The 17,620-nt window shown below is 45.6% G+C and overlaps 1 protein-coding gene across 2 annotated transcripts in view; it reads right to left on the bottom strand.

The window, feature by feature from the left end:
• Positions 1–1,191: 1,191 nt before the first annotated feature.
• Positions 1,192–17,620, bottom strand: part of LOC139276322 (uncharacterized) — a 66,085-nt gene continuing 49,656 nt past the window's right edge. For both annotated transcript variants that reach the window (XM_070894135.1, XM_070894136.1), the window contains 3 exons: positions 14,944–15,180; positions 11,523–11,939; positions 1,192–5,239 (listed from right to left, as the gene is read on the bottom strand). In XM_070894135.1, coding sequence (XP_070750236.1) covers positions 4,359–5,239; positions 11,523–11,939; positions 14,944–15,180 — 1,535 coding nt within the window. In that variant the 3' untranslated portion in view covers positions 1,192–4,358. The remainder of the gene's footprint in view (positions 5,240–11,522; positions 11,940–14,943; positions 15,181–17,620) is intronic.

The following is a 17,620-nucleotide window of genomic DNA, read 5'->3' as shown; positions in this document are numbered from 1 at the left end:
GGGACAGGCCCTGCCCGAAGTCTCGAGCCTGGCCCGTTCAGCCTCCCTCCCCCTTCTCCTTCCCCCCCACCCCCTCAATCTCCTTCCCCCCCACCCCCCCAATCTCCTTTCTCCCCCCTCCCCAATCTCCTTTCTCCCCCCTCCCCTATCCCTCCCCCTTCTCCCTATCCCTCCCCCTTCCCTCCCTCTGCTCCCCCCCTCTCTCCCTCTACCCCCCTCCTTCCCCTCCCCTCGCTGTCAGAAACACAGACACTGACAGAGACACACTGAGGGGGGCATCCCAGCACGATATTGGAGGGCTCCCGGTGCTGCAGTCAATAAGTAGAAAATGTTTTATTTATTGATTTAAAAAAAAATTATTTCTTATTAATTTTTTTGGTTGATTTATTGATGTATTTATCATTTATTATTGACGATGGCTCTTTATTTGTAAAACTGAAGTGTTTAATGTTTGTAAACTTCCCTTTAAACACCACCCCCCACCATTCCCTACGCCTGATTTGTAACCTGCGCCTGATTTTTAAAGTGTAGACAAGGTTTTTTCAAGCATACAAAAATCTTCACTTACTCCATTCTAAGTTAGTTTGGAGTACGTTTTCACTGTGGAAACTTTGAAATCAGGCGTCAGTGGCCGGACACGCCCCCTTTTGAAAAAAAAATTCTGTTCCAAAATGAAACTGTTCTACCTGACTAGAACTGAGAAAACTAAATGTGGAGAATTCCAATTTCTAAGATACTCCGTTCTACACCAGTTGCTCCTAAAAATCAGGAGCAAATCATGTGGAAACTTGGGGCCATTGACTGTTTAACTAAAATGAGAGCACATGGAATTGGAGGGAACCTAGCGACATGAGTAGAGAATTGGTTTGGAGGTAGAAGATGGAGAGTAGGGATAAGTGTACTCCAATTGGTAGGATGTGACTAGTGGTGTTCCACAAAGATCTGTACTGGGCCAGCAGCTTTTCACAATATTTATAAATGAAGGAATAGAGGCCAATACATTCTTTGAGACTGAAAGAAAGACTTACATTTATATAGCACCTTTCATGACCTCAAGCTGTCCCAAAGCGCTTTACAGCTAATTAAGTACTTTCTGAAGTGTTGTTACTATTGTAATGTAGGAAATGCGGCAGCCAATTTATGCACAGCAAGGTCCCTCAAGCACCAATGAGATAAATGATAATCTGTTTTAATGATTTTGGTTGTGGGATAAATATTGGCCAAGACACCAGGGAGAACTTTTGAAAAATAGATCCATGGGATCTTTTACATCTACCTGAGACGGCAGACAGGACCTCAGTTTACCGTCTCATCTAAAAGACGGCACCTCTGACAGTACAGCATTGCCTCAATACTGCACTGAAGTGTCAGTCAAGATTATGCACTCAAGTCTCTGGAGTGGGACTTGAACCCATAACCTTCTGACTCAGAGGTGAGTGTGCTACCCACTGAGCCACAGCTGACACTGGCAGTGCTTAATAAAGTTACTCCATTTAAATGTTTTTTATGTACTCTTTTATTTAGATCTATTGAGCACATTTCTTGCTATACATCCAATTTTCCAATGGAAAGATCAGGTAGAATTCTATGTTTCAATGTTCTCACAAACAGTTACATTCACTGCAGCTAGTCCTGTAACTATGTACTAGCAGCAATCTTTCAGCAAAATTGATCCTTATATAATTTATTTTCCGTGAAAATATATTTGAACATCCTATTGCATTAGCTGTTGCCATAATGCATAAAGCACAACAAAAGTTACAATAAATACATGTGCCAAATGTGACCATTTCTAGGATTAGATAAGACTTTAAAAAAAATTGTAACTTTTAGATCTGATATTATCTTCGATGTTGAACAACTCAACACTCACATCGTGTTACAGATGGGGGTCTGCAACGGTACATTCTAACTGGCAGGTTGGAACAGAAACAGAGGCTCAAATCAGTGTGCAAGACAGGCGGGGAGAGAGAACAGCAGAGAGGGAGACAGACAGAACAGACCAGAAATGGGGAGAAAGAGGGCAAACCAGAAAAAGGAGAGATGCACAAATTTGAAAAGGGGACAAAGCAAACTAAAAAAAATGGAGACACAGAAATAGAGGGATCAAACCAGAAAATGCAGAGGGGAGAGAGAGATAGAGCGACAGAGAGAATGATGGAGAGTGAGGATGACAGAGAGAGAGAGAGAGAGAGAGAGAGAGAGAGAGAGAGTGATTGAGAGAGAGTGATTGAGAGTGTGTGTGTGAGAGACAGACAGAGTGGGCATAGAAGGAAAGGAGGGAACCTTGCGGAGAGGATAAGAATGGGTGAGAAAGCAATGGGAAGGAACAGAAAGTAGGGAAGAGTAGAGAAACATAAGGAACGTAAGAGTGACGGCAGAGGAAAGAAGGAAAAGGGAGAGACTGAGGAGCAGACACTCACAGATGGGATGGATGAGAGAAACATACAGAAGGGAAGGAGGGTCACATAAAAGAGACAGTTGAGAGAAAGAGACAGCTGAATGAAGTGAACGACAGAAGCAAATGAGCAGAGACAAACAATTAGGGTGGAGTAGAGAGAGACAGATGGAACGAAGTCACGTGAGGAAGGGAGCCGATAGGGATTGAAAAAATGGAAGGCGAAAGAGACACTGAGGGGAAGGAGAGATAATGAGAAGGAGAATGGAGACTCAGACAGAAGGAATGATGAGGGAAATACAGAAGTCGTGGGAAAGAGATACACAGACGGGAAGGGCCAGAGAGACAGATAGAGACACAGACGGGAAGGGCCAGAGAGGCAGAGAGTAGATACACAGACGGGAAGGGCCAGAGAGGCAGACAGAGTAGATACACAGACGGGAAGGGCCAGAGAGGCAGACAGAGTACAGACACACAGACGGGAAGGGCCAGAGAGGCAGAGAGTAGATACACAGACGGGAAGGGCCAGAGAGGCAGACAGAGTAGATACACAGACGGGAAGGGCCAGAGAGGCAGACAGAGTACAGACACACAGACGGATGGAGCAGACAGATAGACAGAGGAGAGACACACAGACAGAAGGACTGTTTCCCCCCAGACTCCTGCAGTAGCCATATCCTTAGTTACAGGGTGTGGGAGGCTGAGAATTATTTTCTTGTTGTAAAGTTTTGTGATCTATTGGCACTGCCTCCGTTTCTTGTCCTGCATGATGCGGGCGGTGAGCAAAAAAACACGGGATTACAAAAAAAAGAGAAAATATGTTTTTACTTCCGGCCTGCAAGATCTTGCTCCAACAAAATGAGCTGTGGCCACCCATGAAAACAATGCCAGTGAAAAGTGATGAATTCACAGAGTAAAAGCTCTCTGTCCTTTTATCCTTGATTGATCTCACTTCAGCTATTGCAGTCACCAACCTCCTGTAAATTGACGAAGACGTAACTTGCTTCATCCATAAGTGAATTGAAAGTATTCTAAAACTGACCATTTTTGATATGAGCTTCTGAAGGTTTTCTAGGTGAGCATGCCTCCCCTCCCCTCCCAGCATGGACCTTCATGCTGTGCCCGGGTCGGCGAGTTGGTTGGTGGCTGCTGCCTGGAACTAGCGTGAAGAATTTTACACTTTCCATCTGCAGCACTGGCCACTTAAGCAACAAACCAGTAGCCGAAAGTTTGGTTAAATGGCTGCATGCCTGCCTCCAACTAACACTGGCATGAATGTGGCACAAGCCAAGGTCACACCGAGAGGCTGCTCATCGAGAGAATCTTCTAATCTCGGTGAAAATCGTATCGTCAGCATCATTGTCAAAATCGAGGAAGACTCGCTTCCACTCAAAAAATGAGTTCTTAGGTGATTGAACAGTCCGATACAGGAATTACAGTCTGTCACAGGTGGAACAGACAGTCGTTGAGGGAAAAGGTGGGTGGGACAGGTTTGCTGCACGCTCCTGGTTTCTGCATGCTCTCGGCGATGAGACTCGAGGTGCTCAGCGCCCTCCCGGACGCACGTCCTCCACTTAGGATGGCCTTTGGCCAGGGACTCCCAGGTGTCGGTGGGGATGTTGCATTTTATCTTTGAGGGTGTCCTTGTAACGTTTCCTCTGCCTACCTTGGGCTCGTTTGACATGCAGGAGTTCCAAGTAGAGCGCTTGCTTTGGGAGTCTTGTGTCAGGCATGGAACGATGTGGCCCGCCCAGCGGAGCTGATCAAGTGTGGTCAGTGCTTCAAAGCTGGGTATGTTGGCCTGGTTGAGGACGCTAATGTTGGTGCATCTGTCCTTCCAAGGGATTTGCAGGATCTTGCGGAGACATCGTTGGTGGTATTTCTCTAGTGATTTGTACCATACTGTTTCACAATCCAACATTCCAAAGTCAGAGAGGGGGGTTTGATGGCAGCTCAGAGGTCAATAAATGTCCGCATTTCTTTCAGCCATCGCGGTGATGGTGTCATCTTTGTAAAGGAGCCTGATTTCACACTCTGCGCTCCACGAATTGATGAGGAAACAGCAACTCCCTGTTTCTACAGTCCCACCGCAACTCTGCGCGATCCTCTCTGCAATTTCCTTCAATCCTCCACTGGGACTTTCTCGGAGCCAAGTTGTGCCAGCCTGATTGGCAACCACCGTGCCGGCTCCCTCGGCCTCCTGGGGCAAAGTGCCGGACACGTTGGACATCTTGTACAGGAGCGGCTGGTTACACTGGAAATACTGACCGTCTCTGTAGCCTCTGCAATGGAGCTGGACCAAGAAGGAGGCGCGGCCGGTGGTGGAAAACTGGAACACCTCCTCTATTCCTCCGTCAATCGCCACCGGACCCCGCACACTCCGCATGCCGTGCAGTCCTTCCTTACACTGATACATGTGAACCTCTTCGAAAACAAACTGGAAACACTGCCTGTCGTTGGCCTTCAAAGATTCGGCTAAGGACAGGAAGGTGTCATAATGAAGGCTCAGAAACAGAGGCTTATTGCAGGAGAGCGGATCAAACTCAACAAGCGTCAGGAGCCGTGCCCTCACGCCAGAGTCGAAGCAACTGCACCCAAAGGCTTCAGTTGCCAAAACCCTTCTGATTTCCGTGGCAACGTCTTGTTTGTCCAAGTTTCTTCTCAGCGTTGTTATTGTCCCTTTGGACTGATAGTCCTGCACCCTTTGAAGAGCATCAGCCGTTTTCAGACACAGCCGTGTAAATTCTTCAGCCTGGCTTCCAAAGCTTGTTCTTTCCTCATTCACCGGCGGCAGTACAGATTTGGGCTCAATCACTTTCCGAATGATCCTTGCAGGAAGCCCTAGAAAAAAAAACACATATGGACTGAAATTTCAGACAACAAAATACAAGGCTATCGCCACAATTAACAACATGTTCACTATTATCATCATCATCATAGGCGGTCCCTCGAAACGAGGATGACTTGCTTTCACGCCAAAAAAGGATGAGTTCACAGGTGTTTCAATGAAGGAGCTAAACTACACCCTGAAGGGCGGAAGATGCCTGTGCGTGGATTTTTTTTTAAACGTGGGGTGGCCGTTGCACACCAGCCACCACACGGGCTTGATAGAGCTTGGTCTTGGTCCAGTGGCAAGGGTTACCCAAAACAACTGGAGACCTGCTTTGCTGCACGGACCCAGTGCGCACATATATTGCAGTGTGGGCTGGCCCGTGCTGCCCCTGGGCCCCTGGCCCTGAACTCACCCCTTCCCCTAGACCCCGATCATGTCCCTCTACAGTCTCTTGCCGTTCTTCGCCCCGACCTTGCCGCTCTTGCTGTATCTTCCACGCAGTGTTCACTAATCTATGCAATGAATGGTAAGGGTTTCCTTCTGGGTGAGGATAGCAGAATATGACGCTGGATTCCTGCCCACTCACCTATCAACTCCCATCTCATGTATTTCTTCTCCACGGGCAGCATATAACAACAACTTATATTTATATAGAAACATAGAAAATAGGTGCAGGAATAGGCCATTCGGCCCTTCGAGCCTGCACCGCCATTCAATGAGTTCATGGCTGAACATGCAACTTCAGTACCTCATTCCTGCTTTCTCACCATACCCCTTGATCCCCCGAGTAGTAAGGACTACATCTAACTCCTTTTTGAATATATTTAGTGAGTGGCCTCAACAACTTTCTGTGGAAGAGAATTCCACAGGTTCACCACTCTCTGGGTGAAGAAGTTTCTCCTCATCTCAGTCCTAAATGGCTTACCCCTTATCCTTAGACTGTGACCCCTGGTTCTGGACTTCCCCAACAGTGGGAACATTCTTCCTGCATCTAACCTGTCTAAACCCGTCAGAATTTTTAACTTTTCTATGAGATCCCCTCTCATTCTTCTGAACTCCAGTGAATACAAGCTCAGTTGATCCAGTCTTTCTTGATATGTCAGTCCCGCCATCCCGGGAATCAGACTGGTGAACCTTCGCTGCACTCCCTCAATAGCAAGAATGTCCTTCCTCAAGTTAGGAGACCAAAACTGTACACAATACTCCAGGTGTGGCCTCACCAAGGCCCTGTACAACTGTAGTAACACCTCGCTGCCTCTGTACTCAAATCCCCTCGCTATGAAGGCCAACATGCCATTTGCTTTCTTAACCGCCTGCTGTACCTGCATGCCAACCTTCAATGACTGATGTACCATGATACCCAGGTCTCGTTGCACCTCCCCTTTTCCTAATCTGTCACCATTCAGATAATAGTCTGTCTCTCTGTTTTTACCACCAAAGTGGATAATCTCACATTTATCCACATTATACTTCATCTGTCATGCATTTGCCCACTCACCTAACCTATCCAAGTCACTCTGCAGCCTCATAGCATCCTCCTCGCAAGCTCACACTGTCATCCGCAAATTTGGAGATACTACATTTAATCCCCTCGTCTAAATCATTAATGTACAATGTAAACAGCTGGGGCCCCAGCACAGAACCTTGTGGTACCCCACTAGTCACTGCCTGCCGTTCTGAAAAGTACCCATTTATTCCTATTCTTTGCTTCCTGTCTGCCAACCAGTTCTCAATCCACATCAGCACACTACCCCCAATCCCATGTGCTTTAACTTTGCACATTAATCTCTTGTGTGGGACCTTGTCGAAAGCCTTCTGAAAGTCCAAATACACCACATCAACTGGTTCTCCCTTGTCCACTCTACTGGAAACATCCTCAAAAAATTCCAGAAGATTTGTCAAGCATGATTTCCCTTTCACAAATCCATGCTGACTTGGACCTATCATGTCACCTCTTTCCAAATGCGCTGCTATGACATCCTTAATAATTGATTCCATCATTTTACCCACTACCGATGTCAGGCTAACCGGTCTATAATTCCGTGTTTTCTCTCTCCCTCCTTTTTTTAAAAAGTGGGATTACATTGGCTGCCCTCCACTCCATAGGAACTGATCCAGAGTCTATGGAATGTTGGAAAATGACTGTCAATGCATCCGCTATTTCCAAGGCCACCTCCTTAAGTACTCTGGGATGCAGTCCATCAGGCCCTGGGGATTTATCGGCCTTCAATCCCATCAATTTCCCCAACACAATTTCCCGACTAATAAGGATTTCCCTCAGTTCCTCCTTCTTACTAGACCCTCTGACCCCTTTTACATCCGGAAGGTTGTTTGTGTCCTCCTTAGTGAATACCGAACCAAAGTACTTGTTCAATTGGTCTGCCATTTCTTTGTTCCCAGTTATGACATCCCCTGATTCTGACTGCAGGGGACCTACGTTTGTCTTTACTAACCTTTTTCTCTTGACATATCGATAGAAACTTTTGCAGTCCGTCTTAATGTTCCCTGCAAGCTTCCTCTCGTACTCTATTTTCCCTGCCCTAATCAAACCCTTTGTCCTCCTCTGCCGAGTTCTAAATGTCTCCCAGTCCCCGGGTTCACTACTATTTCTGGCCAATTTGTATGCCACTTCCTTGGCTTTAATAATATCCCTGATTTCCCTTGATAGCCACGGTTGAGCCACCGTCCCTTTTTTATTTTTACGCCAGACAGGGATGTACAATTGTTGTAGTTCATCCATGCGGTCTCTAAATGTCTGCCATTGCCCATCCACAGTCAACACCTTAAGTATCATTCGCCAATCTATCCTAGCCAATTCATGCCTCATACCTTCAAAGTTACCTTTCTTTAAGTTCTGGACCATGGTCTCTGAATTAACTGTTTCATGCTCCATCCTAATGTAGAATTCTACCATATTATGGTCACTCTTCCCCAAGGGGCCTTGCACAACGAGACTGCTAATTAATCCTCTCTCATTACACAACACCCAGTCTAAAATGGCCTCCCCCCTAGTTGGTTCCTCGACATATTGGTCTAGAAAACCATCCCTTATGCACTTCAGGAAATCCTCCTCCACCGTATTGCTTCCAGTTTGGTTAGCCCAATCTATATGCATATTAAAGTCACCCATGATAACTGCTGCACCTTTATTGCATGCACCCCTAATTTCCTGTTTGATGCCCTCCCCAACATCACTACTACTGTTTGGAGGTCTGTACACAACTCCCACTAACGTTTTTTGCCCTTCGGTGTTCTGCAGCTCTACCTATATAGATTCCACATCATCCAAGCTAATGTCCTTCCTAACTATTGCATTAATCTTCTCTTTAACCAGCAATGCTACCGCTTTAACCAGCAATATAGCACCTTTAACATAGCAAAACATCCTACGGCACTTCACAGGAGCGTTAATCAAGTAAAATTTGACTCCAGAGGTAATGGTGCGGGGCCAGGAAGAAAAGGAATTGCAGGAGATTCTCTGGCTATGACTGAATAAATAAGTATGGAACCAGGTGAGCGCAGCCCCACTCAGTTGGACACTGGAGGAGAGGTGTGTTGGAGGAGGATGGTGTGGTCAACTGTGTCAAAGGCTGCAGATAGGTTGAGAAGGATGAGGAGGGATAGTTTACTAGATCACAGTCACATAGGATGCAATTTGTGATTTTGATAATAGCACTCACTCCAGCAGCACCAGGGTGGAGATGGGCAGAGACAATGGGGCTGAAAATTCCAGCCTCGCTGGGTCTGTATGAAGCGCGCATGGACCCGGCGAGGCTTCGCAAAAGCGATTTACGGGGCATGATGCGCATGCTCCAAAAAAATGGCTTTTCCGATCGGTCAAGATTTCTCTCGACAGATCCTCCGCATCCCCGGGAGAAGGACCTCCGTGCAGGAGAGATTGGGTTATTTGCCCAAATCTTGCCCAGCGAATGTCCTTCAAACTCTTACACCTGGTAAAAGCAGGCGCATTGCTTACCAGCGTAAGAGTTTTAAAACATATAAAAATTAAATTTAAAAAACACATTTTTACATTAGAAACCCTGTCCATTAAGGTAAGTTTATTTTAAACCATATTAAAACACATTGAAAAAAATGTCAACATTTTTTTTTCCAGAACATTTAATTAACTTTAATTTCAATTAATTTTAAATATGTGAGGCGTTTTATTTATTTATTATGTTGTGTTTCTTGTCTTGGGGGTTTATTCTCATTGATAATAATGGGAACTCTTAAAACGGAGTTCCAATTTTTAACAATGAGAATACTATCAAGTGATTGGTGGTCCAGGCCCACGTGACTCCAGCTTTTTCGCACGTACGGGGATGTCCTCTCCCCGTACGCTGCACATGGAACGAAGGCCACCGACCGCAATTGAAGGCGCCTCCGGGACCACCAGGTACTTACACAAAAACATTTCCGGTCGGAGCCGTTCGTCCGAAGGAAGCCTCCGATAGGAATTTTAGCCCCAATTATATCATATATCATCTCAAGCTGTTTCCTGTTGTCATTATTTAGTGATTCTTTAGTGAAGTTAGCAATCTGTGCGAATACAGTCTGCTTGTATGACAGAAATCGGCGCGGTCCCAGCCTGCAAGACCATCAGCAGGTCGAGGCCATTGGATGGAGCAGCGTGCGGCGGCACACCACTGCAGGGAGCAGCGTGTGCTGCTGCAGGAGGGCGATGGCTGACTGCAATGCGGGCAGGTACAGCAGGTGCTGCGGTCAGGACGAAGGAGCGGTGAGTTATCGTGGAGGGATGTGATCGGGGCCCAGGAGAGGCGTGAGTTTGGGGCCCGGGGCAGCACGGGCCAGCCCACACTGTGATATGTGTGTGCACTAGGTCCGTGCAGCAGAGCTGGTCTCCAATCGTCTTGGTTGGTCCTTGCCACTGGAACAAGACCGAGCTCTGTCAAGCCCGTGTGATGACTGGTGTGCAATGGCCACCACACGTTAAAAATATCCACGCACAGGCATCTTCCACCCTTCACGATGTAGTTCGGGATCTGGAATATCATTGAAACACCTGTGAATTCATTCGTTTTCGGCGTGGAAGCAAGTCATCCTCGTTTCGTGGGACTGCCTATGATGATGATTACTTGTGATAGGTAGCAATGTAATGCCTGCCATTCAATCATCCCACCACTGGCAGTGCTGTGCTGCATCATCCACACTGACATTTTGTTTCACTGTTTTCTAAGTCAGTTAAGTTTATAATGTTTAATTTATTTTGTTTTAATTTCATTATATTTCTTCACCCTCCCCTCACCACAGCCCAACATTTACTGCTCCCTTTCGTCCAACTCTAACCTCGCTGCCACTCCCAGCACCACCTGCTTTTTTATTTGTCGTTCCCAGATTCCCTCACGACTGCAGAACCCAATTTCCAGGACTCGTGCTTCCAAACTCCCATTCTAGGGAATACCCTCTTCTGCTAAGCCCATTGAGAGGCTTCACACATGCGGCCTCCACCACCTCTTCGCGTTCCCCCTCACCTGCTAGACACATCACCTGTCCCAAGTGCATCAGTACACATACCCTTACACTTCTCATCTATTCCTGGCCATCAGTGCCCTCCCAGCCACCAGTTTAAACCTCCCACTCACTATTCTCCCCTCACTCTCCAAAAGCTGAGGCCAAACCCCCTACTCTCCTACCCATACCCCTGGGCTGGGTAGAATCAGGATGGGGACAGAAAGAGCAGCTAAAAGCAGGATATCTCCTGTGTAAAGTTTGAGAGAATGAAAGACTTGCATTTATATAGCGCCTTTCACATCCGTAGGACATCACAATGTGCTTAGCTAATGAAGTTCCTTTGAAGTGTAGTCACTGATGTAATGTAGGAAACGTGGCAGTAAACTTGCGCACAGCAATATCCCACAAACAGCAATTTGATAATGACCATATAATCTGCTTTTTTCAGTGATATTGATTTGAGGGATAAATATTGGCCGTGACACCAGGGAGAACTTTTCTCTTCTAAATAGTGCCACGGGATATTTTATATCCATATGAGAGGGTGGACAGGGCCTCAGATTAACATCTCATCCGAAAGACAGCACCTCCGACAGTGCAGCATGCCCTCAGTACTGCACTGTTGTGTCAGCCTAGATTATGTGCTGACCTCACTAGGAAGCGAGACTACTACCACTGAGCTACAGCTGATTCAGTGATGTTGCATTCTTAGAGAGAATGGAATATATATTGTGGCTTGATAAGAGAATCGTTGACAGAAAATGTCGAGTGTTGCATGCTTTCCCAAAACAGGGGTTTTGAAAGGAACATGCTGATTACCTTCAAAGCTGGTAACTCGCCTGACTGCCCGTGGGTGGCAGTGATAAACACCTCTCCGTACAGGAACGGCATCAAATTCCATCGTGTCCAAGCGAGGGAAAAGGTCTCTGACAAGCTGAGCAATAAATGGGACACTCCTCTGGAAGTTTTCAGCTGCTCTCTCACTCCATAGTTCAGCCAGTTCCCTGGGAATCGTCACGTCCACAAGGCTGGTCCTTTCCAGCCTTTGGAGACAACCCATAATATCCAGGGTTGATACCTCAGAAGCATCTTCTTCAGTTTCAGCCAAGCAGTCCCTCAGAATGAAAAGACAGACATTGCTGAACTGCTGTGTGAATTCTTCGCTGCAATGACAGTCAGCCAGGCCACTTTGAAGAAGCTTTAACAACAATTTTGCTCGTCGTGACAGCAGCAAACCTGAAGAGGAGAATAAAGAACATCAGAGTCCGTCACATAGAAACATAGAAATTTACAGCACAGAAGGAGGCCATTTCGGCCTATCGTGTCCACGCCGGACGACAAACAGCCACACGGCCCTTGGTCAGCAGCCCTGAAGGTTACATATAAACCTATGAACAATGGACAATGGCGGAAAGGCAAAGAGCACCCAGCTCAACCAATCCGCCCCACACAACTGCGACACTCCTTACACCGAAACCTTCTACACTCCACCCCAACCGGAGCCATGTGATCTCCTGGGAGAGGCAAAAACCAGATAAAAACCCCGGCCAATTTAGGGAGAAAAAAATCTGGGAAAATTCCTCTCCGACCCATCCAGGCGATCAAAACTAGTCCAAGAGATCACCCTGGCCATATTCTATTCCCTGCAGTACTTACCATTATATCTGCGCCAGCCAACAAAAGGTCATCCAGTCTAATCCCAAATACCAGCTCTAGGCCTGTAACCCTGCAGGTTACTGCACTTTAAGTGCCCATCCAACCATCTCTTAAAAGTGGTGAGGGTTTCTGCATCCAGCACTCTTCCAGGCAGCGAGTTCCAGATCCCCACAACCCTCTGTGTAAAGAATCCCCCCCCCCTCAAATCCCCTCTAAACCTTCCACCAACCACCTTAAAACTATGCCCCTTCGTAATAGATCCGTCCACCAATGGAAATAGGCCCCGACTATCCACTATATCCAGGCCCCTCAATATTTTGTATACCTCAATGAGGTCTCCTCTCAAACTCCTCTGTTCCAATGAGAACCCAGCCTATCCAATCTGTCCTCATAACTAAGATTCTCCATTCCAGGTAGCATCCTCTGCACCCTCTAGTCACCCCTAACAAACTTGCCATCGTTTATGATGTACATGGACACGCAGTTGGTCATTACGATAAACCTCCTGCCGTGCTGTGGGTACGTTGCCTGGCGCCTGCTGGGAACGGCTATCATCATAATAAACACCCAGCCCATGATTATCCTTCTACTGAAGGTAATGGATAGAAAATCATGGGCTCAGAGGGTGCCTGGAAGCACTTTTAGACCATTTTACTTTCTGGTGCTAACTTTAACAAGAGATTACGCAATTCCCAACCATTGTAGTTCCCTTCAGTACATAAAACATTCAAACATGGACAAGGGATCCTGTTTCCATGAATCGGCTTCAGTTTGATCGATCATTTTGCCAAATCATTTAAAGCTGTGTTGAATTTGGAATCATTAGGGCGCATCGTGGTGTCAAGGAATCCTGCAAGTCTTTTATTGGGTGAATTCAGTGCTCCCCACTAACAGGCCCTCAACAAGCTACTGACAGGCCCTCAACAAGCTACTGTAGAGATTAACTAATTTGTTGATATTAGCTTATCTCTGGTCTTTCAAATAATCAGGATCGACTGCAAACCAATATGGTGGGTATGTTGTGTTTAATCAGAGTTTAAGACACACTAGTTACAATATAACACACTAGTTATACAGCAAAAACATTCGACCGTGACAACCAGCTGATACCAGTCCGATCGGACAGACAGCTGGGGGCACGTACAGTTCTCCGGCTTACACTTTTCTTCCTCTCTTCTAGAGCCTACAAGAGTGTTCAGTAAGGAAGCTCTCCCCTTCACCGTCTATGAGAACAATACCTCGTGGTGTTACTTTTATTCTCTCTTTAGGGGTGGGCCTCGGATGGAACATTGACAAGACCTTTTAACCTGTAGAGGTTCCCCAATGGGGCGTCGAGTTCTTTATCTCAATTCTTGAAACAAAGCCCTCCCTAAAGGGGTCTCATGATCTTGTTCACATGTCTTTCCTGTTTATATTTTCTGAAGATTCCTCCATTGGAATTCATCTTCGCTCTCTTGTCTGGTACAACCAGTACAACCTTGTACCCTCTTAATTATCTTCACAAGCAGTTCTGTTAAGCTAACTCCAACTCCTACCATAGCATTTTAACTTGATTATTAGTAATAATAGAAGAACCGTGCATTGTGTCTTAATTGGTCAAACAAGAGTTACATAAACAAAGTTGAAATCCTAATTTGAAAATAGCAGATAGTTGCTTGGAAACAAGATTACATCAGCTGTCAGATTGCAGAATGCTATAACATCCGCAGAGAACCAAAAACGTAAGCATATTCTAATCATCTATCTCGTTATGCTAATAATAGTCTGAAGAGACTTTTTGTCTCCAGTTCTAACACAATCATGTAAACACAGCATTATGCGCATAACCGTATACATTTTGGACACCCCTGATTTCTAACAATGCTAACATGCCCTCAACAAGCTACTAACAGGCCAAGATTTTAATTTGTCTTCAATGAGATATTTAACAGTGCGTTTTCAGACATTGACACGTGAGGAAAACTGCACTAAAACAAATGCTCACTTTATTCGCACTTTTCTTCATGATTTAAGTTACTACTCACATTCAAATATTAGCTTCCCAGTGGTAGGACTTTCCTCTCTGGGTCAGATGGTGGTGGGTTCAAGCCCCACTCCAGAGACTTGAGCACATAATTTAGGCAGATGCTTCAGTGCAGTACTGAGGGAGCGCTGCACAGTCAGAGGTGCCGTCTTTCGGAAAAGATGTTAAACTGCTCTCTCAGGTGGATCCCATGTCGCTATTTGAAGTAGAGCAGGGGAAGGCACCAGGTGTCCTGGCCAAAATTCATCCATGAACCAACATTATTAAAGCAGATTATCTGGTCATTTATCTCATTGCTGTTTGTGGGACTGTGGTGTGCACAAATTGGCTGCTGTGTTTCCTACATTACAACAGTACTTCAAAGAATTTCATTGGTGTGATGCATTTGGGGACATCCTGAGATTGTGAAAGTCGCTATATAAATGAATCTTTGTATTTTCCTTTCACTAATGCTTACCCTCTAGCTGTGGCATTTAACACGGATGCAAATTTGGGACACACATGAATGTTGTAAAACATTGTCTTTTCAAAATCTACAGGAGTATGAATACTTGATCTTACGATATCCGTTAATGGAAGCCATTTTTTGCCTCAGTCTCTCCTTATCGCTGGTTTTTTCCATGAAGATGTGGATCACTGCAGCAAGCTGGTGAAAATCCTCGGCACTTTCAAGTTCGAAGAGGCAATCCTGGACAAGCTTCCGTGGTAGTCCCAGCAACACGCCAAACTCGCAAACATTTAATGACATGCTCCTGCCCGTGTCCAACTGAAGGGTTGTTACTGCCTCTCTGACGAGCTCTGAATCAAGGAAACATTGACACTTAACATCAGAATAAGGGTTAATGAGCTGGGATCTGGGTTTGAACCCAACCCTGATGAATGAAAGTCCCCCTTCACTGCTGGCTGCCAGTGTCCTATGGGATAAGGTCACAGTGTGAAGGTGCCTTGGGCTCGTGGCATCCTAATTCCGGTTTTACTGGCAACAGAGTTTGCAATCTCACACAGACCACAGGAGGTATGGCAAAGGCAAAGGGCCTACATCTGAGTCTTGGGAACGGAAATACTGCACGGGTAGCGGGTGAATGGACTTTTACTCTGTAACTCGCTGTGGCACACCAGGCCAGTAGATATTTGTTGCTGATACTGGGATCCCAACATATAAAGGGTTCTGTCCCAATACTGAGATGCCTCAGCTTCAGGAGCACAGAATTCAGAGAAAGAAATGTCATCAGAAAAATAAAATGAAGAAAATTGGAAGTCAACTGCTATATACAACTATTATATGGGTGAATAAAGTTATACACTGGCATTCTATGGAGCATAGGAACAGGGTTAAGCCATTCAACCCCTCGAGTCTGTTCCCTCATTCTATTGGATAATGGTTGAATGGGCAAACATGGACGAATAAAACAATTATAGACCATCAGTATATGGGTAAATAAACCCTTATAGACCGTCAGTATATGGGTAAATAAACCATTATAGACCGTCAGTATATGGGTAAATAAACCATTAAAGACCGTCAGTATATGGGTAAATAAACCATTATAGACCGTCAGTATATGAGTAAATAAACCATTATAGACCGTCAGTATATGGGTAAATAAACCATTATAGACCGTTAGTGTATGGGTAAATAAACCATTATAGAACGTCAATATATAGGTAAACAAACCATTATAGACAATCAGTATATGGGTAAATAAACCATTATAGACCATCAGTATATAGGTAAATAAATCATTATAGACAGCAAGTGCTTATATAAATGTAATATTAATCGACTGTAAACTCTAAGATGATTCAAAGTAACGCACGCCACTCAGTGATTTTCAGTCTGGGTCAAAAGGGAGAAATGTTAGAATATTTAAGAAATGATTTAAATGGTCAAGCTACCCCAGCACACCTTTTCTCTTAGCATTTTTAGTGTACAGCAAATGTGGGGGAAAGTGAAATCTGAAACCTTTCTCTGTGAACAACAGACAGTTTGGAAACGCAAGGGCAGAGAATGGAAACACCCAGGCCAAGAAAAAGGCTTATACCCTGATAATAGACCAGTTGCCGAGACCTGAGCTGAACGACTATCTGTCCCACCTGTGACAGAGACTGTGGTTCTCATATTGGACTGTTCAGCCACCTGAGGGCTCATTTTAAGAATGGAAGCAAGTCTTCCTTGATTCCGAGGGACTGCCTATGATGATGATTGAAAGGTAGCCAACTCCTTAGGTGCCCCTCACCCCCTCAAAGCCTAAAATAGGGATTTGCCTCATGATTGGGAGCATAGCCATGAAGCGTGCACTGGCAGGGATATGCTCTACAATCCAGACGTAGTGGAAAAACAGAACAGCTAGGGGAGATGGTTAAAATACTAACAATAACAACGTTTATTTATATAGCACCTTTAACATAGTGAAACAGCCCAAGGTGCTTCACTGGAGTATTATGCGTTAAAAAATTTGACACCGAGTCGAAATTAGCGCAGGTGACCAAAAGCTTGGTCAAAGAGGTAGATTTTACGGAGTGTCCTGAAGGAGGAAAGAGAGGTAGAGAGGCTGGGAGGTTTCGGGAGGGAGTTCCAGACCTTGGGGCAGAGTCAACAGAAGGCATGTCACCAATGGTTGAGCGATTATAATCAGGGATGCTCAGGAGGGCAGAATTAGAGGAGTGCAGACATCTCGGAGGGGGGGGGGGGGGGGGGTGGCGGCGGGGGGGTGTGGTTGTGGGGCTGGAGAAGATTACAGAGATATGGAGGGGCGAGGCCATGGAAGGATTTGAAAATAAGGATGAGAAATTTGAAATCGAGGCGTTGCTTAACTGGAAGCCAATGTAGATCGGCAAGCACAGGGGCGATGGGTGAGCCGGACTTGGTGCGAGTTAGGACACGGGCTGCCGAGTTTGGGATCACCAAAGAGAAGCATTACAAAAACAGGAACAGTAGAAAGCAGTGCTCTGGCAAGGACTGAAAATAATAAAACTACAAAGACAATTAGAAGTTCGAGCAATCGCAGCCAAAGCCTGGAAATTCAACTGGTACCACACACCCAGAGAGCAATTGCATCAAAAATTTAAAACCCAATCAGGGGGGAAAAAAAGAAAGCACAACCGTAGCCATGCCAGTAGATTATCTTCAACTCAAAAGTGCAAGAAAATTAACATGCAAAGCCAAGCAAGAAGAAACAAAAGATATGGAAGTTAAATAGTGCCTTAAGCGGGAAGGGACCAGAGGCAGCACGGGCCA

Source organism: Pristiophorus japonicus, chromosome 11 (genome assembly GCF_044704955.1).
Source record: "Pristiophorus japonicus isolate sPriJap1 chromosome 11, sPriJap1.hap1, whole genome shotgun sequence".
Lineage (NCBI taxonomy): Eukaryota > Metazoa > Chordata > Chondrichthyes > Pristiophoridae > Pristiophorus > Pristiophorus japonicus.
This window is presented reverse-complemented; position numbering and strand designations above follow the sequence as displayed.